Source organism: Hipposideros armiger, unplaced genomic scaffold, assembly GCF_001890085.2.
Source record: "Hipposideros armiger isolate ML-2016 unplaced genomic scaffold, ASM189008v1 scaffold_63, whole genome shotgun sequence".
Lineage (NCBI taxonomy): Eukaryota > Metazoa > Chordata > Mammalia > Chiroptera > Hipposideridae > Hipposideros > Hipposideros armiger.
In genome coordinates, this window is record NW_017731413.1 from 1769387 (window position 1) to 1782692 (window position 13306).

A 13306-nucleotide genomic window follows, 5' to 3' on the forward strand; every position below is an offset into this window, starting at 1 on the left:
TTTTTGTCTCCATATTATGGCCACCTCTCTGTGTTTGTTTCTATGTATTAAGCAGATCTGCTATGTCTCCCATTCTTGGCTGGGTGGCCTTATGTAGTAGGTGCTCTGTGGGGCCCAGTGGCACAGTCTCCCTGGGCACCTGAGCCAGGTGCTCCAGGATTGTCCCTTGGGTGAGTTGTGGGTGCCCTCCTGTTATAGTTGAGCTTTGATTTCTATTGGCACCTCAGTGGGTGGGATTGACCTTCAGGCTGACTGTGGGGTTTGGCCACATCCACAGCTTACGGCTGCTGTACAAGGAAGGGGCTTACCACATGGAGCAGGATTCATCTCAGCAGACTCTGGTGCCTGTTGAGACCATTCTTTGTGTGTGTGTCACTTGTGGGGCTAATTGGGCAGGGCTGTGCTGTGGTCTGAAGCCGACCTCCAAGTATGTTAGTTCTGGGCCTCTTGGGAGGGGCTCTGGTGCAGGCCCAGGTCAGCCACTGCCTGTGATTGGCCAGGGGGCAACATGGTAGGAGTTACAAAGCGATCAATGTGGGTCAGTGCCTGTGCTGGACCTGGAGGTGCATGGGAGAGGCCACACTGTGAACCAAGGATGCTGCCACCACTACCGGGTCTGGGGCAGCTCCTCAAAAAGCCAGGACACCTGGAGGTCTGCTACTGGTTGCTGACTCCCGTAAGGTTCTGCCACCAATAAAGCCTCGTGCAATATGGAGTAAGGTGAGGCCCGGGCTCAGTGAGTCAGCAGGGGAGAGCCCCAGAGCTCACCAGACCAATCAGATTCAGATTTGGCCATAAGCGTAGGGGGTGGGCTCAACACAGGAAAGATGGCGCCCACCTGCCGGCTGCATAGGAGGAGGACCTCACTCAGGGAAAATGGCAACTGTCCTCCAGCCCTCACCTGAGGCTACACACCTCAGTCTGCCCCCTATGCCTCTGATGCCCCTCAAGTCACCATCCCGCCACTGGAGCCTAGGGTGACTGCCTGCAAGCAAATGAGTCTGTGTGCAGGCCATTTAAGAGGACGTCTGGGTTTCCTGCAGCCTTCTGTCCCACCTGGATGGTCGGAATCCCCACTGTTTTTCACAGCCAGATATTATAGGGGCTCCTCTTCCTGGCCCCAGTACTCTACGCTGGGGAGCCTGGTGTGCAGGGCTGGGATCCTTCTCTCATCCTGGGTGAACCTCTGTGGCCAAGGTATCCCTCCCAATTTTCATCCACCACTCAGAGGTTTGGAACTAGCCCATTTCATGTCTCTTCCCCTCCTACAAGACTCAACATGGCTTCTTCTTTATATCCTTAGTTATAAAACTTCTTTTAGGCTAGACGTAAGATGGTTCTCCAGGTTGATTATTCTATAATTTAGTTGTAATTTTGATGTAGTCACAAGGTGAGGCAAGCACAGTGTTTACTACACCATTTTCAAAAGCTTGTTATTTTTTTACAATTGTAAAATAATTCATTTTCATTTGAATAAAATCCAAAACAGACAAAGAAGCATAAAGAAGAGAAAAATCATCCATGATCTCAACACACAGTAATAACCACTAGTAACATTTTGGTATATAACATTCCTGTTTTCTATGCACACAGACACATACTATCCGTGTTCGCATGTGTACATATATTTTTACAATCCTTTAACTAGTTTTTTTTTAAATGACTCAGTTTTCATTTTAAATGGCTACCTAGTGTTCTGCTGCAAGGGTCTATATACTTAATCAGTCCCCTATTCATGAAAAATGTAAACACTATCATGAATATTCTTGCAAATATGTCACTGAACCCTTGAGCCAAAAAGATTTTCAAACCAGGAGTTTCCAACAGAGAAAAATCCTAGTGATGCTCTAGTTAATATAAATTAATTACCCGGGTGGTCAGAGCTTTTCCTAGGGGACAGATTCCCCACATTCTGTGCTACAGTTTTTTTTTTTTTAACACCAAAGTGATGAGTGCGATGGGTACAGCCTGTGACTAGGATACAGGAGGACAATGGGGGACATCTCTGTGTCTCTCCATGAGCCTCCCCTGCCCCACATCACTCAGTGAGCACTTCTGGGGCACTTGTAGGAGGTCAGGCATGGGCCAGGCACCAGGGACTCAGCCCACATCTGTGGTGATGTTCATTTGCAGCCCTGACTGCCTTAAGGTGCCCACAGTAAATACAAGCTGCCTGCACTTGTCTCCAGTTTGGATAAGAAAAACAGTTTTGCATTCCTGGATTACAATTAGGATCTATCCTTAAAGTAGGATGTCTCCTTGTCTCCCTCTAATGTAGCAATTCTTAATCCACTGATCAAAATCCACGGGGGACGGAGGGAGGGCAAAGCTTCAGAGAGCATGATGTGCCCCGTGGGCACTTGCCCCATTGGATCGGAACTCCCTGACTGCACCCTAAAGAGCCTCTGCTGGAGAGGGAGTGTTGCCGGCATCCCTCTCATCATCCTCACATCACTGAAGGTGATGGTGCATAGCAAATAATAAATGTTAGCTGGTGTTGTCATTGGGTTAACTATTATTCTGAGTGACTCTCAAAACAATCCAGTATAAGGTGGGAATTGCAGAATGTTATTATCCCCAATTTAATATAATAAAACTCACAGCCTGCTCTTCTCAGAAGTCATGCCCCACACCACTCCAAACACCCACACATGCATGCACGCACGCACGGGGACCATGTTCTTTCATTAGTGGTCTACTAAGGTAGAAAATACTCAACGCCAACTGCCAGAATAAGTATGATTCTAGGAAGAGATTCATGATGGAAAGGCCAAGGCAGTTATTTTATAATAAGCTTGGAGGGCCAGAGGAGCAAGGGTCAGAGACTCCAGGTTACAGCCTTTCCGAGAGGTGAGGTAGGGGGAGTATAAGTCAGTGAGTTTGAATTTATGCCATAGCAGGGTAGTAAGTAGATATAAGAGTGTGGTTGTGCTGACTTAAAAGGACATTCCTGCTGTGTGGTTTGGGCTGGCATGTGTGAAGGGACACCTTAGTGCTTACTGTGACCTGTGACCAGGATGAGTCGAGGCAGCAGCTATTTCCCCACGGCCAGACTGGAGAGGTGGCTGCAGAATTGTCCCCCTGCGACTATGTACTGTCCATCCCAGCTCTGAGGCTGACAGTTCCTTCTCCTGCCTTAATGAGGGTCCAGTCCGCCCTCTTTAGCATCACATGGTGTTCCAGTTATCTGTCATTGCTTAACTAACCATCCCAAAATTTCGTGGCATAAAACAACATCAATTCTAGTATGCCTGCAATTCTGTGAGTCAGGAATTGGGGCAGAGCATGACAGTTCTGCTCTTCTCTGCTCAACAGTATTCGGGGCCTCCACTGGTGGGACTCAGATGGCTGCAGATGCTAGGACAGCTCGACTAGGGCTATCTCTCTGAGCCTTGGGTCCTCTCTATGTGGCGTCTCCTGGAACTTCAATGTCCAGGATGACTCCTTCACTCCGTAATCGGGAGCCTTCAACTGCTGTTTCTCTCCAGGGTGCCTCTCCCCGTGGCCAACTTGGACATCCTCACAGCATGGTCTTCTCAGGGTGGTCACACTTTCTATGCATGGCTGGTTTCCTCAGAGTAAGTGTTACAAGAGGCCCAGGTGGAAGCTGCAAGGCCCCTTGCAATCTAATCTTGGAAATCCCAGCAAGTCATTTCTGCCACATTCTACTATCGGGAAAGTCATTAAAGCCAATCCAGGTTCACGGAGGTGGGGGAACAGACTCACCGGCTCAACAGGGAACGTGGCATGGACAGGGAGGGGAAAAAATGATGGCGGCCATCTTGGAGACAAGCTGCCCCACATAAGTAGGGTTAAAACCATGGGCTTAGAGTCACAAATATTGGTTCATATCACAACTTGGTAACTTTCTAGCTCTGTGATGTCAGGCAAGTTATTTAACCTCTGTGAGCCTCAATTTCCTTATCTATAAAGTGAGAATAATAATACTCTACTACAGATGGTTATCATGAGACTTAAATGAGATAAATTTAGTGCTTGGCAGAACGCCTGATACGTGTTGAGTCCTTACTTTACAGTAGGTATACTACCTATAGTAATAACTTAGTAGTGCTATTACTTCAGTTTGTCATTTGGCTGTTCATTCACTCAGCAAGCATCTACTGAGTGCATTCAGTGTCTCAGACACTGGCCTCCTCACAGCAACAAGGATAATATACGGAAGGCAGAGGTGAGCTGGGCTTTCAGGCATTTTGAACGGCGTCACTGGCTGTGCAGTGCCAGCCGCTATCGTTTGGGTCGGCAGGCCTGGCTCAAGGAGGAAGCAGGGGCTTGTCACCTAAGCCTCTCTTTGCAATATTATCTTTGGCCTTGTCCCAGTAGAGCCTCCTGGTGTCACAATAACAACTCTCCTCCCGTTTTAAACAGTTGGGCTGTTACTAAGGAGAGGCAGGAGAAATGAACCAGCCTCCCAGTTCAAACGTGTGTCCTCAGGTCCCATCTGACAAGCGTCTGTTCCCCTCAGGGCCATGGTGTGTTGGTCGTGCAGCACACGCTCAGCATTCAAAAGCCCCGTCAGCAACTAGCTGCTCCCTGCAGCTTGTACCCAGGGGCCTTCCCTGACATCTAAAATCCATAGCTGAAATATTGAGGTGACAGAAAGTCTAGGAAAGGTAACAACGTCCAAGTCTTTCCTTACATAATCATAAAAGGACTCTGCAAAGCAAAGCATTCTAAAATAAAGCAGAAAGCAAGACTTCAAGGAGAATGCAAGCCAAACCAAAGGAGAGGCCATTTGGCAGGAAACCTCAGTCCCACAGTCTGATCTCTGGGTCTTATTTGATTACTTTCCGAACACCAGGAACTAATTAAAAATGAAGGAGCAGAGCTTCTAACCCAATACCTTTAAAAACCTTTAGGCTTCCTATAATAGCCACGTGAAAAATCTCACTTACTCAAATGAGCATCTTCGACTCATCTGAAGACACTGACGCTTTAAGTAAATCTCACTTTCAGGAACTTGTTTTTTAGGTTAACGATAAAGGAATTCACAGTCATGAAGCTCCACTGTCCCAGCATCTAAAAGCCGGATGGTATAGAACAGGGGTCAGCAAACTTTTGAGACATAAGAGCTGCCAGGGGTCAGCAAACTGTGGCTCGCAAGCCTCTGAAGTAAAATTGAAAATGAAAATAAAACAAAACTATCATAGTTTAATTTATAAAATTTTTAAAAGATATTATTCACATAATGGTGATTATGTAAAAATATATTTATGGCTCTTGGATAATTTTTAAGTTGTTGTGAGGGACAGGATTGGCTCTTCCAGGGGTTGGCAAACTTTTGAGACGGAACATACCCAAAGAGCCGCATGTGGCTCGCGAGCCGCAGTTTGCCAACCCCTGGGGATAGAATCACTGAATCTGTCACATATCCCTTAGCCCAGTTGCCCACCCAGAGCACGAATACCTGGTCCATACCCCTGACAGATGGACACCAACCATCTTCACGGTAACGGTGACCAAGACCAAGAGCCCACAACCTCACATGGAGGTTGCAGAAGTCAGAAGCCTAGTCTGCCTTTCAGAGGGGACCCATTGTGCACGAGGAGGCAAAGCTGACAAGAACGTGAATGCCAAGTGTAGGCAGTCGCAGGGCTCAGCCTTCTTTGTGCAATGATGGCCAGAGTTGTCTGCCAGCCCTCCTCCACTATCATTTGTTGGTGTGTTACTAATTTACTAGTCTGACTCATCCTTGGAGGCAAATACAGGCTCACGTGTTCATTGCAGGAAGTGCTCGGCTGGCTGTGTAAGGTTCGGTGTCTCCAGCAAGCACACATCTGTCTTGTGGGGCCGTTATAGCTCAGCAAGTAGCTCAAAGGAGAACACACATCCTCTGTCACACCAGCTGTCATGCTCAGCGGTGTGTTCCCTCTTGGGTCTAAGACCATTTCAGTCTGGCATTGGTCTGAAATCTGGTTGGCCTAGAAGTCCATGGGTCTCTTCCCTGTGGCCTCTGAAGGCCATCCTGCACCTGCCGCTCCATCTTCATCAAGTGAAGTCCGTCCCAAACAGTTCTCCTGAGAATCATGGGAATTAAGCTATTCCTGGGAGAGAGGGCATAGGTGGAAAATCAACATAATCAGAATGCTCTTTCTGTGGTTTTGAAATACTATAAACAAACATTCATCAGAATGAAAAGTTGGGATAGACCACACCTTCCCTGTGACCAGTAGGTGTCCACTTAGAATGTGCTGTGACGTCACGGGGTGTTGTTGAGACCCTGCCTCTTTGGGACCAGACATATGTTCTCAGAGAAGACAGGGTGGGAGCTGGGCTGGGAAGAGAAGGCAGAAATAAAGGTACGTGTCTGGAGAACAGAAAAGAAAGCGAGAAGCCATCTTGAGGGGAGGGATTGAAGGTCTGAAGAAAACCTTTCTCCCAGGCGCTGCTTGGCTCAGCATTCGGGCCCGACAGACTCTCCTGTCTCTTGCTGATTTGATGATAAAATATGGCGTGGACCCACAGGGAGAGCAAACGCCTCAAGAAATAGATGGATAATTGGCTCTGTTTGCGTGTTCGCTGCTATAACTGTGAGACGCCACACCAGCATGACTAATGCCTCTCCCCTCCGCCTAAATTAGATTTTGATTGTGTTTCAGAGATGTTCACTGACTCACAGATGTTTGAGGTAAAAAGACCAAAGCTCTGAGGAACACCTCCCGTGGAGTGTGTGGGATTGTCCTCACAGGCATGGCTGAGTCGTACCCAGGACTCAGCAGCAGGCTCCGAATAACCACTTCCCTCCAAGGCCTGGGGAGCAAGCAGCTACCCATGGAGTGGGCTTCCCATGGTGAGAAGTGGGGAGTCGGCGCCTCAGCGTGGCTGTAAGCAAGTGTGTCGCATCAGTGACTAATGCCTCCCATAGACCTCAGTTGGACCGGGAGTAGCCTTTCCGCACAGAATTCCACTGACTCACGGCCACATCAGGTGGAGTAGTTCAAGGTCCTCGTTGGCTCACCTCCCGCAGGGTTCCTCAGCCACTGGACTCGTCCGATCTGCAGGGTAAATGCTTTCTCGTTTCTCTTGCAGAACTTAGCCTACGAAATCATCCTAACACTGGGACAGGCATTTGAAGTCGCTTACCAGCTCGCACTACAAGCAAGAAAAGGGGGACATTCCTCCACACTTCCAGAGAGCTTTGAAAACAAACCCTCCAAGCCCATCCCCAAGCCCCGCGTTAGTATTCGCAAGTCAGTGGTAAGTTGAAAAGATATAGATGTTCTGGAAACCTTGAGCGGGAGGGAAAGGGGGCTGCTCGCTGGGCCCTGTGGGGTGTGGGTTACCAGTTAGAATCCAGGGGCTGCCCTTGGTCGTCTCCCTGGCTTCCTCCCGGCAGCTGTCCACCCTCCTCTCTGTCCAGTTCCTGAAAAGACTGGGGGACCCTCTGCCGGAACCTGGAGGCTCCCAGAAAATTCCACTTTCTCTGTCACCTGTGGCAGCCCTGTGAGGGGGACTGGGTGCTGCTGCTGTCCTTGGTGAATCCCCTGAAGGTCCCAGCCTAGGACCGATGTCATTCCAGAGGCTTTGGCTGCCATCCCACCAGAGGACAAAGCCTCTCACAAGCCCCTGGCCAGCAGAGAGGTTGGCAGAGGTTCATGGTGAAGACGTCCCTGGTTCCCAGCTAGAGGAAGCAAGACGCACAGGCTGTGGGCAGGTCAGAGCCCAGCTGCTCCATGGGGAGGCCTAGGCGCCTGGCCCTGGGGCTGTCTCCCACATCTGAGGCTTCCTGCAGAGTGGAGACTGTTCAGAAGCTGCCGTCCCTCCTCCTTGTCATCTGCCTTCCTCCAGGAATTTCCTCCCCTGCCCTCCCACACGCTCTGCAGACATCCTGTCTTAACAGACTTTCATGCCTTCAAAGCAGCCTCCTCTGGTAGTAGCAATCCCCAGAAGCGGGAATGTTCCCAACCGGCCTCCCATCTGGTTTCTGCTCCGGCTGCCTGCGCTGTGGCATCCTAGAAACGCTGGGACGCGCGGGGCAGGCAGGCATCCCCCAGATGCGTCACTCTCACAAGCACATAGCCTTCCATCTGTCACTCTCTGTTCCTCCCTGCCACCCCCAGTCTCCCCAGGGTCACGGGGGAGTGTAAGATTATTAATGTTTGTAGAGAGGCACCTTCCTTTGTGACCTATGCGGCTTCTTGTCGACAATCTTCTTTTTGGTGTCTACTTCTGTCACCATTCTTGGCCACTTCAGCATCCACAGGATGGTCCCTCCAGCGCCCGGCCCCTCTGTTCCTTGCCGGCTCACTCTGGATCCTTTCCTCCACCCCACCTCAGCCGTTCATGCCCATGCGCGTCCCTCATCGCTGCTCGGCACCAGGAACGGCACATCCCCTGAAAACCTTTGCTTCAAACACCATGTCCTGACCCCTTGGCCCTGCCCACCTCACATCTCTCCGGTCCCACTGGCTCCCAATCCTGACTCACTCCAGACTTACATGCTCCATTTGTTCTGCGATATTTAACAGGCATCTGAAACTTAGTATGTCCCGAACAGATTTCTTGATTTTCCCCTCAGAGCTGTTTCTCTCTCCCGATCTTTCCCAGCTCAGTAAACAACAGAGCCATTCACCACGTTGCTCAAGCCATAAATCTACAAGTCATCCTTGATGCCAGTCTTCACCTCACCGTGTCCAACCCATGAGATTCCATCCACTCAGCGCCTAAAACATGTCTCCATCCACTCCTCTGCATTTCCACTGTCACTCTCCCCTTCCAAGCTCCCACCGCCGCTGCTCTGCAGAACGACTGTAGTACACCTCCCAACAGCCTCCCTCCCCGCACACGGCACCCAGGGGCATCGTGAAGCACACATCACATCATGGCCCCACTGCCCTAGTTTCCCACCCCGCTCCTCTGTGACACCCAGGCCTTCCTGTTCCCTCCACCTGGCACAGTTTCCCCTAATTTCAGCACGCTGACTCCAGCCTCTCATTCAGCTCTCAGGTACATAAAGAGGCTTTTCCTGGACCACCCCACCTGCAGTAGACACCTGGTCATGCTCAAGTCCATCACCCGCTTTTATTTTATATTTGTTTAAGCTGCTATTATTGTCTTTTCTTCTTTTTATTAGTTTCAGGTGTACAAAACAACATAATAGACATTTATACCCCTCACAAGATGATAACCCCCTTCCCCCAATCTAGTACCCCTCTGACATCATATATAGCTGTTTCAGTTCCATTGACTCTATTCATATGCTGTACTTTACATCCCGTGACTATATATATATAATTAGAGCTGACATTCAATATTATTCTACTTCAGCTTCAGGTGTATGATGCAGTGGTCAGGTATCTACACAGTCTATGAATTGATCCCCCCGATATGTCCAGTAACCGTCTGGCACCCTAGTCTTTACATTATTGTTATATTCCCCATGCTGTATTTCATATCCCCGTGACTATATTGTGATCACCAATTTGTACTTTCTAATCCCTTCACCTTCTTCCCTCTCCCATCTAGCAACCATCAGTTTTTTCTCTATATCTCCGAGTCTATTTCTGTTTTGTTTGCTCATTTATTCTGTTCTTTAGATTCCACATATAAGTGAGATCATATGGTGTTTATCTTTCCCTGCCTGACTTATTTCACTTAACATAATATCCTTTAGGTCCATCCATGTTGTTGTAAATTTATTTTTAATGGCCTAGTAACACTCCATTTTATAAATGTACGACAGATTTTTATCCAATCATTTATTGATGGGCACTTAGGTTGTTTCCATATCTTGGCTATTGTGAATAATGCAATAAACATAGGGGTGCATGTATTTTTTTGAATTAGTGTTTTAGGTTTCTTTGGATAAATACCCAGGATTGGAATTGCTGAGTCATAACATAATTCTATTGGGTTGTCGAAAAAGTCATGACGTATTTTTTCTGTTTTTCATTTCAAAAATGTGTCATGACTTTTCCGACAACCCAATATTCGTAATTTTTTGAGGAACTTCCATACTGATTTCCACAGTGGCTCAACCAATTTGCAATCCCACGAATAGTGCATAAAGGTTCCCTTTTCTCCACATCCTCGCCGACACTTGTTGTTTGTTGATTTATTGATGATAGCCATTGTGACAGGAGTGAGGTGATATCTCATTATGGTTTTTAATCTGCATTTCTCTAATGATTAGTGATGTTGAGCATCTTTTCATATATCTGTTGGCCATCTGTATGCCCTCTTTGGAGAAATGTCTCTTCATGTCCTCTGCCCATGTTTGTTTTTTTGGTGTTGAGTTGTATGAGTTTTTATAAATTTTGGATATTAACCCCTTATCAGATGTATCATTGGCAAATATCGTCTCCCATTCAGTAGGATGTCTTTTTGTTTTATTGATGGTTTCCTTTGCTGTGAAAAAACTTTTTAGTTTCATGTAGTCCCACATGTTTATTTTTTCTTTTGCTTCCCTTGCCCACGGGGATGTATCAGTAAAAATATTTCCAGGGGTAATGTCTGTGAATTTACTTCCTATATTTTCTTCTAGGAGTTTTATGGTTTCAGGTCTTACATTTAAGTTTTTAATCCATTTTGAGTTTATTCTTGTATATGGTGTGAGAAGATGGTCCAGTTTTTTGTTGTTGGTTTTGTTTTTTGTTTTTATGCATGCATGCATGCATCTGTCCAGTTTTCCCAGCACTGTTTATTAAATAGACTGTCTTTACCCCAGTGTAAAGTCTTGTTTCCATTGTCATAGATTAAATGACCATATAGGCATGGATTTACTTCTGGGCTCTCTATTCTGTTCCATTGATCTATGTGCCTGTTTTTATGCCAGTACCATACTGTTTTGATTACTATAGCCTTGTAGTATGACTTGATGTCGGGTAGCATGATACCTCCCACTTTGTTATTTCTCAAGATTGCCATGGCTATTCAGGGTCTTTTATGGCTCCACATAAATTTTAAGGTTATTTGTTCTAGTTCTGTGAAAAATGTCATTGGTAATGTGATAGGGATTGTGTTGAATCTATATATTGCTTTAGATTGTATGGATATTTTAACTATATTATTTCTTCCTATCCATGAGCATGGCATATGTTTCCATTTATTTGTATCTTCTTTAATTTCTTTCTTCAATGTCATAATTTTCTGAGTACAGGTCTTTTACTTTCTTGGTTAAATTTATTTCTAAGTATTTTATTATTTTTGAAGAAATTGTAAATGGGATTGTTTTCTTAATTTCTCCTTCTAATAATTTGTTATTGGTGTATACAAATGCAACTGATTTCTGAATATTAATTTTGTATCCTGCTGCTTTACTAAATTCATTTATCAGTTCTAATAGTTTTTTGGTGGAATCTTTGGGGTTCTCTCTATATATAGTATCATGTCATCTGCAAATAATGACAATTTTACTTTCTCCTTTCCAATTTGGATGCCTTTTATTTCTTATTCTTGTCTGATTGCTATGGCTAGAACTTCCAGGACTATGTTAAATAAAAGTGGTGAAAGTGGGGTTCTTTGTCTTGTTCCTGATCTTAAGGGGAATGGTTTTAGCTTTTCCCCATTGAGTATGATGTTAGCTGTGGGGTTTCTCATGTATGGCCTTTATTATGTTGAGATATATTCCCTCTACTCTCACTTTGCTTAGCGTTTTTATCATAAGTGGATGCTGGATTTTGTCAAATGCTTGTTTTGCATCTATTGATATGACCGTATGATTTTTATTTTTCGTTTTGTTAATGTGGTGTACCACTTTATTTGATTTCCAGATTTGAACCAACCTTGCATGCCAGGAACGAATCCCACTTGATCGTGGTGTGTGATCTTTTTAATATATTGCTGAATTCAGTTTGCTAATATTTTGTTGAAGATTTTGCACCTATGTTCATTAGGGATATCGGCCTATAGTTTTCTTTTTTTGTAATGTCTTTGTCTGGTTTTGAGCTCAGGGTAATAGTAGTCTCGTAAAATGAGCTTGGGGCCTTCCCTTCTTCTGGATTTTTTGGAATAGTTTAAGGAGAATGGGTGATAATTCTTTTTTGAATGTTTGGTAAAATTCACCTGTGAAGCCATCTGGTCCAGGACTTTTGTTTGCTTGGAGCTTGTTGATTACTGATTCAATTTCGTTGGTAGTAATCGGTCTGTTCCGATTTTCTGTTTGTTCTTATTTCAGCCTTGGAAGATTGTATGCTTCTAGAATTTATACATTTCTTCCAGATTGTCTAATTTGTTGGCATATAGTTGCTCATAGTATTATCTTAAATTTTTTTGTATTTCTGTGGTGTCTGTTGTCACGTCTCCTCTTTCATTTCTGATTTTGTTTATTTGGGTCATCTCTCTTTTTCTTGATGAGTCTGGTTAAAGATTTGTCAATTTTATTTATCTTTCAAAAAAAACCAGCTCTTAGTTTCATTGATCTTTTGTATTGTTTTTTGGTCTCTATTTCATTTATTTCCACTCTGACTCCATCACCTGCTTTTAATTCTGTGTAGCATTATTAATAGAGAGTTGTTTCTTGTCTGTCTTTACCCACCAAAGTATAAGTTAAATATCCAGGAATTTTCAGAATACTTTTGGGATTTCTCTTAGACTCTATATTCATGTTCATGTGGGCCAGATCAATCTGTTCATGGCAGGCATCTCCATTTGACGTCACTTTGGGCCCCATAGATTTCTGCCAGAAGGGCACTTAAGGGTTGGGTGCTCATAGCATGAGCCTTCCAGAAAACTTCACTGAGAAACATGAAACATACAGTGGAGACTACGGATGTGCTTTAACTGCCTCAAGATCCCATCCTCTCAGCTGGTGTCCATGCTCCATTTCCCTCGGCTCCAGTTGTTTATTGTTGAGAAGTGTTCCGTGGTTCCTACAAACAGTCCCCTCTCCCCCTTCCCCCCAGCCTGGTGGAGATGCACTCAGATCATGCTGGCAGGTAGCCAACGGCATGGATCTCAGATCCCGTGGCCTTCGGGTGAGCTTCACAGCTCAGGTCCAGAGAAGGGCCTTCCCACAGCAAGCTTACCCAGCATTTCCGAGCAGGGCAGGGGGCCAGGGCAGACGTGGGCACACCCAAAGATGAGGCAGCTCCCAGGCCCCTCCTGAGAGCTTACAGCTCAAACCCTACCCGGAATTGGCTGCTTGCGTGCACGGGGGCTAAAACGGTGTTAACCATCTTGTAGCTCAGCTCACTTTGGTTCAAGGCTCAGCCTGACCTACCCTGCTCACCTCTTCACCCTCAGTGGTCTCCCCTCCTATCTCCCCCTCTGTGAGCTGACTGTAAGCCCCAGACAGCCACTTCCCCTGTCTCGGGGACTTTGCACATGCTGTCCCCCCCTCCCTGCCTTC

At 46.1% G+C, this 13306-nt stretch overlaps 1 protein-coding gene across 13 annotated transcripts in view; it reads left to right on the top strand.

Annotated features, from left to right (window-relative positions):
- The window catches only part of ANKS1B (ankyrin repeat and sterile alpha motif domain containing 1B), a 985090-nt gene that overhangs the window by 969003 nt on the left and 2781 nt on the right, over positions 1 to 13306 (top strand). For 9 of the 13 annotated variants that reach the window (XM_019641719.1, XM_019641710.1, XM_019641711.1 and 6 more), the window contains one exon: positions 7048 to 7215. In XM_019641719.1, the coding sequence (XP_019497264.1) occupies positions 7048 to 7215 (168 nt within the window). Of the gene's footprint in view, positions 1 to 7047; positions 7216 to 7537; positions 7673 to 13306 lie in introns of all 13 variants that reach the window. The other 4 variants (XM_019641706.1, XM_019641707.1, XM_019641712.1 and 1 more) reach the window with 1 other exon arrangement.